Source organism: Urocampus carinirostris, chromosome 2 (genome assembly GCF_059441175.1).
Source record: "Urocampus carinirostris isolate Australia breed hairy pipefish chromosome 2, RoL_Ucar_1.0, whole genome shotgun sequence".
Lineage (NCBI taxonomy): Eukaryota > Metazoa > Chordata > Actinopteri > Syngnathiformes > Syngnathidae > Urocampus > Urocampus carinirostris.
Window position 1 is genome coordinate 22,587,852 of NC_142350.1, and position 15,881 is coordinate 22,603,732.

General features: G+C 39.0%; 1 protein-coding gene across 3 annotated transcripts; it reads left to right on the forward strand.

Annotated features, from left to right (window-relative positions):
* Positions 1-490: 490 nt before the first annotated feature.
* On the forward strand, positions 491-15,236 carry LOC148371377 (tapasin-like). 3 transcript variants are annotated; one of them, XM_088329420.1, is made up of 8 exons: positions 491-652; positions 3,650-3,835; positions 4,736-4,975; positions 5,794-6,156; positions 7,651-7,974; positions 13,473-13,574; positions 14,416-14,444; positions 14,523-15,236. In XM_088329420.1, the coding sequence occupies exons 1-8, from the start codon at positions 583-585 to the stop codon at positions 14,532-14,534; spliced, it is 1,326 nt and encodes a 441-aa protein (XP_088185546.1). In that variant the 5' UTR covers positions 491-582; the 3' UTR covers positions 14,535-15,236. The 3 variants fall into 3 exon arrangements, with proteins under 3 accessions (XP_088185546.1, XP_088185547.1, XP_088185548.1); XM_088329421.1 differs by lacking the exon at positions 13,473-13,574; XM_088329422.1 differs by lacking the exon at positions 491-652 and having other exon boundaries at positions 3,802-3,943.
* Positions 15,237-15,881: the final 645 nt, after the last annotated feature.

The following is a 15,881-nucleotide window of genomic DNA, read 5'->3' on the forward strand; positions in this document are numbered from 1 at the left end:
CCCAACACTGGTCATGAGTCTGGAATGGTGGGTCCTGGAGTCAGATCAGTTAAAAACCAATGCTCTAATGTACAATATACACATTTTGCAAGGTGGCAAAAAACAACAAATAATGGTCTTTAAATATAAGCCGTGCATTTGCATAATCGCCACGAAGAAGGCAAACAACTTTATTTTGGCGTCACCCGTTTTTAGTTCTTCTAGAAGAGAGGCCATCAAGACGAAAGTCCGCCTCTATATTGACGATAGTTATTGACATGAAGAGAAAGTAAAATGAAAAGACGCCATCGCGCGGAATAATCGACAATGACATGTTTCCCCTTAATCACGTGACTCAATTGAAAAAAAAAGACTGTAAATGTTTTTTAATATTTAAATTGCATGTCATAGTGGTAATAAAGTTATTTTGAAAGTTATGTAGAATATATTTGTATTTTGTATCTTTTTGGTAGCACTAATTCCGGAAATGAAAATTCAACGCTTTCTTCTTCGCCGAATGAAAGTGAAAGTATTTTGAAAACTCAAACAGGTCCGACATGTCCTAGAAATGAGAATGAAAGAGGAAATAAAGAACAAGAAGTAATGAGCGGAGCTACTTCGTCCAAGTTTTGGTCATTTTTTATTGTCTCCGTGTTTATCTGCTTCATCCAAGGTATGTTCCTTCTATTGTTCAGAAATTCGACATTATTTCCAGAGGTGGGTCGAGTAACCAACATTTTACTTCTGTAAAAGTACAGTACAGCATACCTGCCAACCTCCACGGCACCATGATCTTACAAACTGTTGTATTTTCCCTTACAAAATACAAAAAAAAAAATCTTACACCATAATGTTTTCAAACCTGTTTATTCATGTAGTGTTATAATGTACACGTGTTTGTTATATCATTATGTACATATTCTATATATTTAAAACAAATTAAAAATCAGGAACAATTGTTATCAGCGTAACTAAAATATCCATTAATAACACTTTAAATTTAAATTTGTAAAAAAGGTAAAGGTTAAATGTAGCCTTATGTAGCGCAGTAAGAGTGCAGTTTCTAATGCAGAAATCTACTCAAGTAAAAGTAAAAAGTTTAGTGATTAAAAAAACTTTCAGAAGTACAAAAGGTCATGAAATGTACTCAAGTAAATTTAAAGGAGTAAATGTAACTCGTTACTACCCACCTCTGTGTATTTTTCCCCTAAAACCATTTCTGGAAAGATTGCCAATCTATGCTCAAAGGGACAGTGTGTAATATTTTTGCACCTCTTAGTGTTTGAGACTTTAATTCATTAAAAAATAATATTGATCAGGACAGTAAGCATAACAAACATTAACTATTATATTGAGGTGCATATTTTTTATTTTTGCAGTTGAAGAAATTTGTATTCATTTGACATTACATGAGGGTCACCTAGAGAGACCTTACATGTATGTCCGCCATCTTGTCGCTAAGGAGACAACCCCGCCCCAAAACGTCTTCTTTTCCCTTTATTTTTTCTTATCTCTTTTCCTTGCTTTCTCTTCTTCCTTAAAGTGTGTAATATTTAACCTCTAGACGGCACTGTGTTGCCTGGTATGAGCAAAGGCCAATGCCACAGTGCACAGGGTGGTGGCCGAATGGCAGACAATCATGGCGGCGACCTAAGTGGGGATTTCACTGTGGAAAAAACAAAAAACACATTTTTCGACCTTTTTTTTTTTTTTTTAAATAAAAATTAACAATGGTATGACTTGCGGCTGTGATTGTTGTTTCACAAAGGGGGACAATATTTTTGCATCACCTACTTTTCAATTTCAATATACAATGTAGAGTTAACTTGGTTTCTTTTCACGATTGTGTCTCACATATGGTTGATTCTTAGAAAATATTATGAGTTTTTTTTTAATCTATAAGTTTGATGAATGAAATATGTCTAGGGCTGCAACCAACGATTATGTTTATAATCGATTAATCGGTCAATTATTCCTTCCCTTCCGTCCATCTCACTGTACCAGTTGCCCGTCTCAGCTCCATGGGGAGCAGAGCTTTTAGCCGCTCTGCCCCCAACTCTGGAACTCATTACCACCTGACCTCCAAAATTCCACTACCCTATCCATCTTCAAATTCGGACTCAAAAGCCATCTTTTCTGACTTGCCCACCCATATTAAACTACCTCACATGTCCCCTGCCTCCCCCCTTTTTTTAACTGTACTGTTTTTATTTTATTTAGTGCTTGTTTGTTTTATTCTAGTTTTATTATAGTTTTATATTCCGTGTACAGCAACCTTAGGTTTTCTGAAAGGCGCTTTGAAATAAAATGTATTATTATTATTATTATCTCAATCGATGAATCAGAGTGTTATAAAACACATTTTTACTTTCCTCCTATATTTAAATATTGAAATTTTGGACGGATAGAAAAATAGTGCAAAATACAACATTCTATTCTGTAATATAAAGCAATAACAAATCCAAGTGTTTGTCAAATAACTTAACAATAAACAAAAATACATACAATTGTATACTATACACCTGCAAATTTGGAATATACTCTTTCCCTACCACCTTATCCAAAGATCACATTACATTGAGACTTACCATACAAAACAAAAACTAAGAAAGAGAAATACATTGGGTTTTCATCTCATCTCATCTCATCAGCCGTACCGCTTATCCTCATTAGGGTCGCGGGGGGGCTGGAGCCCCATCCCAGCCATCTCCGGGCAGTGGGCAGGGGACACCCTGAACTGGTTGCCAGCCAATCGCAGGGCACACAGGGACAGACAACTCATTCGCTCATTCATACCTATGGACAATTTGGACCGGCCAATTCACCTGAAATGCATGTTTTTGGAACGTGGGAGGAAACCAGAGTGCCCGGAGGAAACCCACGCAAGCACGGGGAGAACATACAAACTCCGCACAGGAAGTCTGGAGCTGGATTTGAACCCACGTCAGGTTCCCATGACATGAACTGTGCCGCACAAGCGCTAACCACTGCGCCGCCGTGCTGCCCTACATTGGGTTTTATATATAGCAAAATATTTATCCGCCAAAACATAAAGAATATAAACCCACTTTTTAAAATGTTGACAACAATTTAAAAAAAATATTTTAATATTATATTATTTCCTATGTACAAATGGAATGTGCCCCCTGTGTTAAATTAAGCATGTCATTAAGATTATTATGTTTACTTAATTCATTTTCATTCTTTTTTTAGTATTTCTGCAGCACTTTCTGTTCCCTTGAAAATTGTCAACTTTGTATTGTTTGACTGTTACATGCCAATTTAGTTTGCAATGTTCAACAAAAAATGGTTTAAAAAAGTAAGATACTTTTATAAAAAGAGTGTCGAGGCACCCTCTGCCAGACTAAAGTGGTTCTCGAACCCTACAACTTCACAACGACATCCAATGCACTTATTTGCATTAATTCAACAAGCTCAGTGGCTTATAAATCGTGCAACACGACAATTGATGAGGTAATTAGTTGCCTACACTTTTAATAATCGATTTTAATCGGTTTTATCGATGCGTTGTTGCAGCCCTAAATATGTCAAAAAAGTTCTAGGGGAGGGGGTGGGTGATATTTTTGCAAGGCACTGTACTAAAAATGTCCTCTGTCATTGGCTTTACCTGATTTGGTTCACACTTGTTTTCTGTTTTGCCTTGCCACAGCCTGTGGCTGTCACTCTTGTCCGCCACTACAATGCTGGTATTTCAAGGAGAAGGCGCCCAAAGAAAGACTGACGGCTCCACAGAGCCAGAAGAAATCCTTGCTTCGGATCAGAACCCAAGGGCATCACACCACAAGCATCCAAGATGGGGTTGACGCCAGCATCTTCAGAGTCTATGATGTGGCTGGTCTGTTAGATCCTAACCCTTAATGCTATTTGCTATTCAGACTGTGGTATCGGCCATTGCAGGAAATGGGAACCCTTCCGACCCAAAGAGCCATAAAAGCAAATATGTGTATGTAAATATGTGTGTGTGTGTGTGTGTATATATATATATATATATATATATATATATATATATATATATATATATATATATATATACACAAACTTAGACTGTGTAATGAGCTTCCATATAAAGATTTAGTATGCTGAAAATGTGTTAGGGCGACTATTCAGCATTGCGTTTTTTGAACATTCTTTCCGCGAAATTGTCATTGTCGACCAGCGTCGCGACCTCGTAGCTCTTTTCATTCGACTTGCGCAGTCTCGTGAAAAAGCGCTACTTTGCCGCTAGAACTGCTTCCAATTGCTTCACATTTTCACACATTCGTTTCTAGTTAGTTTTCGTAGTCGGCATGTTTTATCTGGCAGTAACTCTTGATATTAGATTCTTGGAAAACAGCCACAGTCTCTTGGCTAATTAGGCAGACGCAGTGGTTTTACATTTCGATAAAAAATTACTCCAATTTCCACTTGCTGGATCAGGACATCTTGCTATGGTTAAAGGAATAATGAATTCTGGTGTTACCAGAAGATCTTAGTTATAACTCGAACTCTCTTGGATCCTGCAGCAAGACAACTGCCACTAAAAATGTAAAAATGTTACAGTATTTGACAAAAAGAACACGATGCCAACAATAAAGCATGGTGGTGTCAGTGTGATGATTGATTGATGGTTTCACAGCACTGTATATTGGAGAAAGGAAACCTCAAAAATCATGCGGGACATGCATCCCTCCAGGGTCGGACTGCTCAGGTCTGCGCCAAGTCATTCCTTATACTGAATCTACTTGTTGCCCCTCAGATCCAGCAGCGACTCTGTGTTACCAGGCCTCTCCCAGAGGTTCGACCCGGAAGCCTTACTGTGAGCTGAGTCACTTTCAGCCTCAATTCTCCACAATCAAATGGGCCACGTCTCTAGCGGAGGAGCTCAGCCCTGTCTACCTTCAAGCTGACTGGTTTTCAGCAGCTGTTCAGGAGCTGGATCGAAATCGCTTCACATCCAGCCTCATGCGTGCGCCTAGCGGGACAGACCAGTTGGATGGTAAGGACCCATATTGGACACGTTAATGAAAAAAGTAATTAGTTACAGTTATTACATTTAAGAAGAACCTGTCCTTGTACTCTGTGCTTGAGACAGTGCCGTCGTAACTGTATTCAGATGTACCGGCAACCCAGCCTTGCTTATATATGGTAATGAGCTTTGTGTTACGGGCGGAAAAATGGTTTCATGTGATTTCATAAACAAAGTAGCAACTGCCGAATTGTGGTAGATGTTATGATTTACAATCTGCTTTCAAAAGGTAGTGGAGTAATGCAGTATGTTGTAACGGACAGTTGAGTTACAAAATTGTATCGATAACGCGTTACAGTACTCGTTACCAAAACAAGTAATTGCTTTACTCCCAACACAGGTAAGGACTCCCTTAGGAAGGTTTTGAGCAGGCCTGGATCTAGGTTTACCCACCAGAGTGGGCACTAAAGAATCTTGAGGGGGCAAGCCCAATGCTGGCATTTTTTTAACCTTCTGCATTTCCCTGGGCTTGGGACTGGCGCTTGTAGGACACTGGCGTGTATCCAGCCTGGTTTGCATTATTTTCGATTTAATTTTTAAAATTTTCCAAATCATTTTTTTCTTCCTACTTATATCTACCAACATATCGTGTTTGTCTGTCTATATTTCGTCACATCTATCTGTCTGTTTTCCTATTTGTCAGTCATCATATTTATCATGTTCATGTCTTTCTGTGCCTCTGGCATTATGTCTATGATGTTTTAATTAGGTGGGCACGACTCACATCTGGGTGGGGCGTGCCCCCATACATCTGTCCCAGCTTCTGAAGCATCCTTTCTCCTCCTCAGTGGTCCTTAGTGTGACCTCCAAGACAACGGTGGTACAGTCGAGACTTGGGGAGCCGGTTCTGCTGGACTGCCAATTCTGGGCCGACCCTGCCTCTCCCCTATATTCAACGCACAGCTTTGCAGTGGAGTGGCGCTACCAGTCCAGAGGAAAAGGCCGGCTTCTCTTGGCGTATGATGGGAAATCAGACCGGGTGTCGGACTCGCCTGAGGAGGGTGCCGTGATGGATTTTGAGGGCCTGCACCGGAATGGCAATGCTTCATTGGTGCTGCAGGAAGCTCGAGTTCACCATTCTGGAATGTACATCTGCATGGTGTACCTGCCGCACCTTCTGGCTCAGGTGATCATTCAGCTAGAGATTGCAGGTGAGATCTTGCTAAAAAATAAAAGTTACCTAATGTTGTGCAGTAATCCCTTAATTTTCATGGGGGTTGCGTTAAAAAAGGTCCCGTGATAGTCAAAGCCCCCAAAGTAGAAACCTTAATTTTTGGATTTATTTCTTTATCAAATATTAAACATTAAAACCAAAGAACAGACTCTTTTTACAGGCCCAAGCATTTGGTTAACAAATAAAAGTACTGTACTTTATAAACTTTTTTTTACAAACTTAAAATCAAATTATAATTTTAAAAAATAAACTTGCTCCTATACTGCACTATTGAGTCAGGACACGTTCCACTTTACTTCAGATGATATTTTGTCGCTTGTGGACGTTATTGGGAAACGAAAATGTGGTGTAAAAATGTTTTCACCGGTACCTTCCTTTCGCATGTAGAGAAGTTCCACTTAGTTGGTGATAGAAAGCATATTTATTTGCTTTTTTGTGCTTTTGTTATTCCAGGGTGTTTGCTTGACAAGATGGCTTTTAGAAATACTGGTAATTGAAAACAAATTCACAAATGTAATGTAGGTTCATCAAGCCATTTTTGCGCATGAACAACTTAGACCGTGATGTTATTGACAAACAGACCCAGGCAGAAAAGGGGGAGAGTGACTGTTTAGCCATTTATAATGCAGAACACAATGTACAATAAAATTCAGCAAAACCGTGATAAGTACATCGCGATACAGCGATAGATTACTGTAAACCAGCGGTGTCAAACTAATTTTAGCTTGGGGGCCACAAGGTAGAAAAAACATGTTCATAGGAGACAGACTATTATATTAAAAAGAAAGAAAAAAAGAGAAAGAGATAAACAAGAGAGAAAGGGAGAGAGAGAAAGAAATAGAAAAGGACAGAAAAGATAAGATAAAGGAAGAGAGTAAGAGACAGAGAAAGAAAGACAGAAAGTAAGGCTGAGAAAGAATAAAAGAGAGACAGAGAAACACACATACACAGAAAAAACAGAAAGAAAAGAGAGAAAAAAGAGAGAAAGAAATATAGAGAGGAAGAAAGAAAACAGAGAAAAAGCATTAAGAAATATAGATAGGAATAAAGAAAAAGGAGGGAAAACAAGAAAAGAGATAAAAGGACAAGAAGAGACATAGAAAGAGAGAGTGAGAGACATAAAGAAAGAAAAATATAGAGGGGGAGAAAGAAAAATCCCAAAAAAGAATTAGAGAAAAACAAAAAAGAGAAAGAAACGAGGAAAGAGAAAGAAAGAGTAAGAGAGAGTGCGATAAAGCGAGAGCAAAAGAAATAAATACAGCCAGAGCTGTTTTTAGTGTTGCCCCTGGCTTTGGCAACATCAGTGGACATATTTAAGACGGCGGCTCATTTTTCTTTTGTGTTTCCCTCGTCCGCTGGTCAAATCAAATGATGTGGCGGGCCACATTTGACCCGCGGGCCCTGGCTTTGAAACATGCTTTAACCGTACACCTCAATTCACACTGCACCTTTGTTTTTCCTTCACTCTTAGAACCTCCGTTTCTGTCCATACACCCTTCTCCGCTGCCTCTCACTGTTCCCGGTCCGTCTCTCACCATCCACTGCCAAGCTTCAGGCTTCTTCTCCCATTCCCTGGAGCTAAAGTGGCAATTGAAAGGCCTGGACGGAAAGTCCAGGTCTCTTGGACCGGGGCTGCTCACAAGCCACGTGCTTGCCAGGGATGGCACCTACAGCCAGGAATCCCGCCTGGATCTGAATACCTTCGATCCTGGGCTGGGCAGTGGGGGAGAACTATTCTGTGTGGCCAAGCATTCAGGGGGCATGCGGCAGACCAGCGTGGCCCTCACACTCATAGGTAATCTGTCAGCGATCATGTTTAGATTTTAATCAGAAATACAAAGCATACATTTTTAACGTTAAATGAGTATTTTAGCTTAAAATGTCTTTTTTTTTTTACATGGGTGTATATCTGGGGTGTCAAACTCATTAGAGTTGCGGGCCGCTGAAGCTAGGATCCGGGCAAAGTTGGGCCAAATGGGCTTTTCCACAAAAACAGCTCTGATAAAAACATTCTGTTCTTCTTAAGGGGACAGTGTTTTATATTTGCCCACTAGATGTCGCTGTCATTTGTAGTGCAATCAAAAATGAGTACAAGGAAAACTAAGAACTACGGAGACAGAAAGTGAGAGAAAAACGCACTCCCTTTTTTTTTTTTTTTTTTTACTTTTTATTTCTCACACACATTTTGACAGAGGTTTGATTCCTCCATCATACAGCAACACAAACACAAAATCTATACAATTGACATACACATAAATAACATTAAAAAAACAACAACAAAAAATGTTAATAAGACAAATAAAATAAAAAGTGAGGTGTTTAGACATCAAGTAAAAATTGTGTGATAAGCTTCCATCTTTTCTCAAATTGATCTAGTTTCAGTTGAAGTCTTGCAGTGATTTTTTCCATAATGTATATTTGCTTTAATTTGTCTCTCTATTGTTTTATGTCAGGAGGTTGTGGTTTCAGCCAGGACGCTGTGATCATTTTCTTTGCTACCAGAAGCATAACCTTTAGTATATATTTATGGTGACCAGCAGTGTTCCCTCTAAGCTGCGTGTGTGCGCAATTGCACACAACCCAGAGCTTTTCCGCGCACAAGAAAAATCAGGGCTCGAAATTGCCAATTAAGAAGCAAATTTAGTCAAAGTTACAGTGCATGAAGGTAAAAATACAAGGGTTCCCCCGACGTTGTGTTCTAAATGCGGTATTTGGAAGTCCGGGTCGAAGTAGAACGAAGTTGGGTAAAATCAGTAGAGTTTTTTGAGAACTGGCTTCTTCGGCTCAGCTCACTAAAAGGAACCGGCTCTTTCGGGTCCTAAACGGCTCTTCAGGTTGTTTTTGCTTCTTTCCTCCCTATATGACCAAATATTATGTAAAAGTATGCACAAAATGACCTAAAGGAAGGGGGGATAGAACAAAAAAGAAAAAAATACCAAAATGAAAAAGTAGTGAAAAGCTGAGAAAAAAAGAAACAAAAGGAAGAGAAAAAAAAGGAAAAATTCAGAAAAAAAGCCAGAAATAAAGAAAAGAAACAAAGGGAAAAAAATAAATAGAGAACAAAAAGAAAAAAGTGACAGCTAGGAAAATATAAACACAATGAGATTTTTTTTAAAGGAATTTAAAAAAAATAGAAAAAAAAACAGCGAAAAAGAAGAAAAAGTTTGTGTTGCATTCAAATAATTTCCAATTATACCAAGTCAATCTTGTTGCCAACGTTGTACTTCCACTAAAAAATGTGATTACATACAGTCCTGTATCGTGCAACAGATTAAATAAGCCACCCAAAAATGTTAGTATTATGCGACAAAAGACACCCGGAAAAAAAAATGGAAATCTTGTGAAAGAATTGTAAAAACAAATGACGTTTGTAGGCCGTACAACCTTTGCAATAGTACATTAGTCAATTCATTCAAAAGTGAAAAATAATTTTGCATTGCCGAAAACTCAGCAAAATGTAACGTGATGTCACGTTATGGACATGTTTGATAATGATTTAGTTGCCACACTTGGAATTGCTGTTGCTCACTGTTGTTTCAAGCGTTGCTTACCGACTTTGTGTGAACGCTCAGACCCGTGGAAAATTAGAGGGAACATTGTTGACCAGTCAATGATTCTTCTGGCAAAATTCCTAATACGTAGGTCACTGGGTCCAACCGCAACTCCCAACCAATAATTAATTTTATTTCTGTCTGAATACTTCTTCAGAAATTTAATATTACATGGCAATTCCAGAAAACATGTGTAAAATCTCTGACCCTCCCACAGTTATGCCAACATAGATTTGAGGTATTTTTATATTTTGAAGTGCTTCCAATTTTTACCCAGCCTTTCTCAAAGAAAGACAAAAAGAAGGGGGAAAGATTTTTTTAAGAAGAATAGAAAATAGGGAAGAAAAAAAGAAAAAAAAAGCGGATGGAAAGAAAATGAGGGAAAAATAAAGCAAAACAAGAATAATATTGAAGAAAGAAAAAATGAAAGAAAGAAATGAAAGAGAAAGAGAAAAAGTACAAAAAACAAAACTCAATTTCCTTTTATTTTTCTTCTCATCTATTTGTTTTTTATTTTTCTATTTTTATTTTCCTTTTTTTCTTGAGTTTTACTTTTTGTCTTATTTTTTAAATTTGTCTTTTTTATTTAAAAAAATCATTTTTCTGTTCTTTTTTTCTTTTCTTATTTCTCTTTTTCAACAGTAATATGGTCATTTTGGCCACTTTCAATCTCTGAATTTTATCTTCTCCCGCTGTGCATTTAGCACTTTTTTTCGATGGCACAACAGAATACAGCGACATCTGTTCGGAAAATAAATGCATACTGTCACTTTAACTTTTCATTTTAAGGCGGGGGCCTCAAACTATCATCCTTGGGCCACAATTAGCCCCTGGGTGGCAAGTTTGAGACCCTTAGTGTATATAAAGGCCTGTTTCCAGCAAGCAACACTCACACTAGTGTTCTAATAGTACATTATGTTTGCTAACTGCATTATAAGGCTAATGGATGATTATTAAAAAAAACCTTGTGCTATGACGTTTGCACAGATGAAAACGGTTAAGCTGGTTACAGAAGCTACGAAACTGACCTTCCTTTGAGCCTGTCAAGTATCTGGAGCATCATATCTGTCAGTGTAATCTAACTTTCAGAATGGCCAAAAAAGAGTGCTTTCATGTGAAACTCGAGAGTCTATTCTTGTTCTGAGAAATAAGGGCTATTCCAAGAGTCTCCAACCTTTTTAAGCATCAAGATACTTTTGGGACTAATTGGTGCAAGTTTTAAATGTATTTTGAAAACAGAATGGAAAATAATTGAACATATTGACATTTACAAACTACAATACCACAGTTAAGATAATAGGTTTAGGGTCATAATATTATATATATATATATATATATCACAGCCATATCCCCCTAGTGGGAGGTGGCTAGAGTCATTTCTGACTCTTTCTGGGAGATTTATTCAGAGGAGGGGATTCCCAGCCCCCTCGCTCAACTCAACTCAACTGAGGTGTTGGGAGTAGACCTAAGATTTATGGCCCGAACCCGAACCCGAGGCAATTTCGGGCCGGGTCGGGCCTGAAATGTCAGTCATACGGTCGGGTCGGGTCGGGTTCGGTCCTGCTCTTTTTTTTTTTTTTTTTTTTTTTTTTTTTTTTTTTTTTAAATTAATTAATAATTATAAATATATGTTCATTAAAAATATATACTTAAACTATGTATGGATACTAGACCAAGGAATACTTGTTATAAAATAAATAATTTGGATAAAACGGAGAAGGAGCTGTAATTGCTTTTAACGGAGCCAGAGCATGCTCTGCTCTGTGCACGTGACGTGACGTGAATGCTGTTCTCTTAATAATCTTCCCCTCCGCAAATTCGCGTGATTTTGGCCTGGTATCCCCGATATGGAGTCGGACCAACAAGAAGTTAAGGATAAACTCAAGAGAGGAGAACTGACGAGGAAAACGCACTCTGGTAAGAGTGAAGTGTGGAGCAATTTCAAATTGATAGTAGAAAATGATACAGAGACTTGCGTTGGCTTCGCTGAGTGTCAATGTGGCAATTTGCTCGCATACGATAGCAAAAAGACTGGGACCTCGACGCTGATCAGACATTTAAAAAGCTGTCCTGGCAAAAGTAATGAACGTCAGACATCTATATTATCATTCGTCCCAAAGACAGTCCCTCTTCGCGCTAAGCAAGCCATCACAGACAAGTGTGTAGACTTTTGCTGTCGAGACCTCAGACCCTTCTCAGTAGTTAGTGGCGAAGGTTTCAAATGTCTGGCCCAAGAATTAATCAATGTTGGGTCAACTTTTGGCCGTGCACCTGTCGACTCAGTTCTGCCCCACTACACCACGGTGTCAAAGGCGTGCACCGAGAAGGCTGAGGTGAAAAGGAGCGTGTTAATTGAGCGCGTAAAGAAAGCTCTGGCAAGTGGGTGTGGCGTTGCCATGAGTACGATCAGGGGGGGGGGGGAATTTGCATAGGAGTCGGAAAAGGGCACAACACGTCAACACCCCCTCAATGAAAGTGCTGCGCTAAAATCTTAAGGACGTACTACTACTGCTGCTGTGGATTATGGCCCAATGATCAAGTCGTCAAAATGACGGACGCCCTTAAATGTTTTCGCTACCTCAAAAAAAAAAACCCGTCAATGACAGATTGTCGCTTAATGTAACATCTGCAGTGCAGACACAGAAATATAAAAGATGTAAATGTTTATACAGTTTTATTTAACTTAGGCCTAGATGTTGTAACAAAAGGCAGAGTTTAATTTGTTATCATAAATCACCCCTCCTTATAAATAAAATATGTAATTTCGGGCCCCTTTCGGGCCGGGCCAGCAAATCCAGTTAATTAGTCGGGCTCGGTCCGGGTCGGGTTTAATACCCCTCGGGCCTGCGTCGGGCTCGGGTGCTTTTTTTTGGCCCGATCTTACCTCTAGTTGGGAGTCATTAGGTGACCAAACCCCCCAATTCCAACCCCTAATGCTGAACGTCAAGCAGGGAGGCAACGGGTACCAATGTTTAAGTTTTAGGTATGACTCGGCCGAGGCTTGAACCACAACCTCCCAGTCTCGGAGCGGGCACCATACCCCCAAGGCCACCGCGCTGGTAGGGTAATAATATAAAAACAAGAAATAGAAAATGGAAAAAAAACGGAATCATCATTGTCATTATTGCCCATTTCCATCCAAGCATTAAAGAGAATTGAGGGAGATTATTGCTATAGGGTAGAAGTTGGGGCAACTTATCTTATTACTATGTCGTTACTATGTTATTCCAAGGTTAAATAGTGGAAGTAGGGTTATATAAACTCAGTCAACAACTAATTTTTTTAAACTAGAAATCACAATGATCCAGCATTAGTAAGTTATTTTCAGAAAAGTTCCCCCTCAGCTGTCCTTAAGGGGCACTCTGGTCCCCACGGGCATAATGTTGGAGACCCTTGGGCTAGTCGATGCGAGGAATTTCCAAGAAACTGAAAATCTCCAACAACGTTGTGTACTACTCCTTTTAGAGAACTGCAAAAACAACCTTTAACCTGAGTAGGAAGTGAAGTGGGAGGCACAACCTCTCTCTCTCTGCCTCTCGGTCTCTCTGTCTCTGTCTAATACCTCATGTGACGCACACCTTTAATACTGTGGCATATCCAATCGTATTCACTGTATTCTGCGGTATATAAGGCACACGTTCAAATTTCTGGCCAGTTTGGGCTTTTTAGGTGCGCCTTATAGTTAGGAAACTATAGTACCTTATAGGCCTTTTGATCACCAGGGCTTCTTTTGTCCTCTCAGGTTTCAGCACACCGACCGTTGAGGACTCTATGGCGATGGTGGGGGTGGCCTTAGTGCTCTACGGCCTCATTAAGTTCGTCTCTTGGACTTTCCTCACCTCAGGTGGACAAAAAGTAGAATTATTAACTGTTGGACGCGTTACTGAACTAAAAGTAATTCTTATCAGTTACTAGATACTTGATTTAAAAACACAATTGCGTTAACCCCCAGATTACTGACACCCAAAAGTAGCGTGTTATTCGAAAAGTAACTATCTAGTTACAAATTATTGTATAGGCTGACATTGAAGCAGATCCCCTAAAACTGCTTAAAAATAGCCACATAAAAGAAAAAGATGAAACCGTGCACCCCAACCCTCCGCAAACAGTATGTATTATAGTATATATCATGAATTAGTTGCAGTAAATCTGCATCCTACTAAATTAAGCCCTTCAAATTAAGAGAATAGAAGTATAATACAGTATAAAACTGGGGTCTCCAACATGGTGCCCACCAGGTGACCCCCTAAGACCACCTGAGTAGCCCGCAGAGTGGTTGTGAAAATAATTAAAGTGATTTCCTAGGAAATACATTTTCTAACTGGCGTGAGAAATTATTGGTATTATCAGTGTCTTTAAAATGTTTTATTGGTTGACTGCTCATGTTACCCTACTTCTAATAATTACAACCTGGTAAAAACAATAAGGTAACCTTGTAACAACATAATTGGTAGCCCTTTGCACTAATTTATAACAAAAAAATGAGCTCTCAGGTTAAAAAAGGTTGCGGAATCCTGGTATAAATCGAACAACTAACATAGCGAAGTAGCTGTCACACTTAAGCTAGTTTGTGTTCTAAAATATACTGTAAATGAGGTATTAACATGCTTTTGTTTTGAAGGATTTTTGAGAGGTTCTTGGGTTTTCAAGTCAGCGTTAAATTATTTTTTTCTTCCTCTATCTAGGTTCAAACAAGGCTGCGGAGTCTGATAAGGTAAGTTTGTTTCTCCGAGTAAACAAAAAACAATATGTCACCGCAGCACCTTGATTTAGAACTTTAAACTTTTTGCAGAAAGAGAAGTGAAGAAAGTCGTCTGCATTGGCACGGAACACTGGAAAACATCATGATATATTTTATTTATTTGTACTTTTCGCTTTGTTACACATTTTTGTGTGTCAAAGCTAATCATATTTAGTTAATTGTGTATTTCTCTGTCTTCTATGTTACAAATAATCCAGATGAGTTTGACTTATATTACAACTCGTTTTCCACTCTTGTACCATTTTTGAACCGAAAGATATATGACATCGTTTGTTATTACTACGCATGTGCGAACTTTGAACCGTAGACGTATGTGTGACGTCACTGATACTTTCTGCGCATGCGCACTTTTTGAACAAAACCGGGTTGCAACGCGGGAAACTTGTGAGACGGTGAGACTTTTTGAATCCGTCTGCCCACTGCCGTGAATAAATTCTAAAACTACATTTGCCTCTCTTACTGATCACTCCAGTTTAACCTATTACGAAAATATTAACCCTAACATTGTGACCAACATTTTTGTACATATGTCATTTCCCCTCCAATATCCATTTCTGAGCGTCAAAAGTGTGCTAGCAAAGAATTAAGAAGTGTGCTTGTGTTAAAATAAATACAATAAAATAAACTCCTTGCATTGATGGTTCTATGGCAGGCATGTCAAACATATATACATACACATAAAGGACAGTAGAATAAGAATCGTGTAGAATTTGAATCTGTGTATTAAACAAATATATTTACTCATCTTTTGATTTATTTTACAGAAAATACAACAAACTAAACTAAAATGTAGGGGTTTGATAAATTGAATGACCCAAAAATATGCATTTTAGCTAGATATCTGCCTTTTTAGCTTAATAGCTACCTACCTATCTTTTTAACTATTTAACACGCTATCAAGCTATCTTTTTACATTTTTTTGAATGCTATCTGGCTAACAATCTCCCTTTTTGTGAGTTATCAAGCTCAATTTTCTAGCTTTGTGTCAGGGGAGACCGGACCAGAACGGAGGCAGGAAGGGAGAACTCATTTGCATTGACGATCAGAACTTTTATTTTGCTAAATAAAAGTCGTCCAACTCTCAGGGACAACAAACAAAAACAGGTTTTACAGGCAAACAGGAACTAAGACCAGGGAATACTCACAAAACGGGTCTTAACTCAAAATGTGCAAACACAGATTTCCTCAAGACAGACAGAACAGAATAATGCAGAACAGAAAACGCAATGAGCCAGCACCCGCAAAACCCAAAACCCCCCTTAAGAAGCAAATGCGCAAATTAGGCGATCTGCTTCAGCTGGTGCCCAGGGGGCGGGGCCAGCCGGTCGCCACGGCGACCATGCTGGACACGACAGAGCCCCCCCTTTAAGGGACAGCTCCTGAGGTCCC

Bases quoted from the DNA above. Each gene is read 5' to 3' on its own strand.
- LOC148371377 (XM_088329420.1), top strand. From the start codon at position 583: ATGAGCGGAGCTACTTCGTCCAAGTTTTGGTCATTTTTTATTGTCTCC. The intron at 4,976-5,793 runs GTAAGGACCCAT...TCTCCTCCTCAG, and splicing joins CGGGACAGACCAGTTGGATG to TGGTCCTTAGTGTGACCTCC. The intron at 7,975-13,472 runs GTAATCTGTCAG...TTGTCCTCTCAG, and splicing joins CGTGGCCCTCACACTCATAG to GTTTCAGCACACCGACCGTT.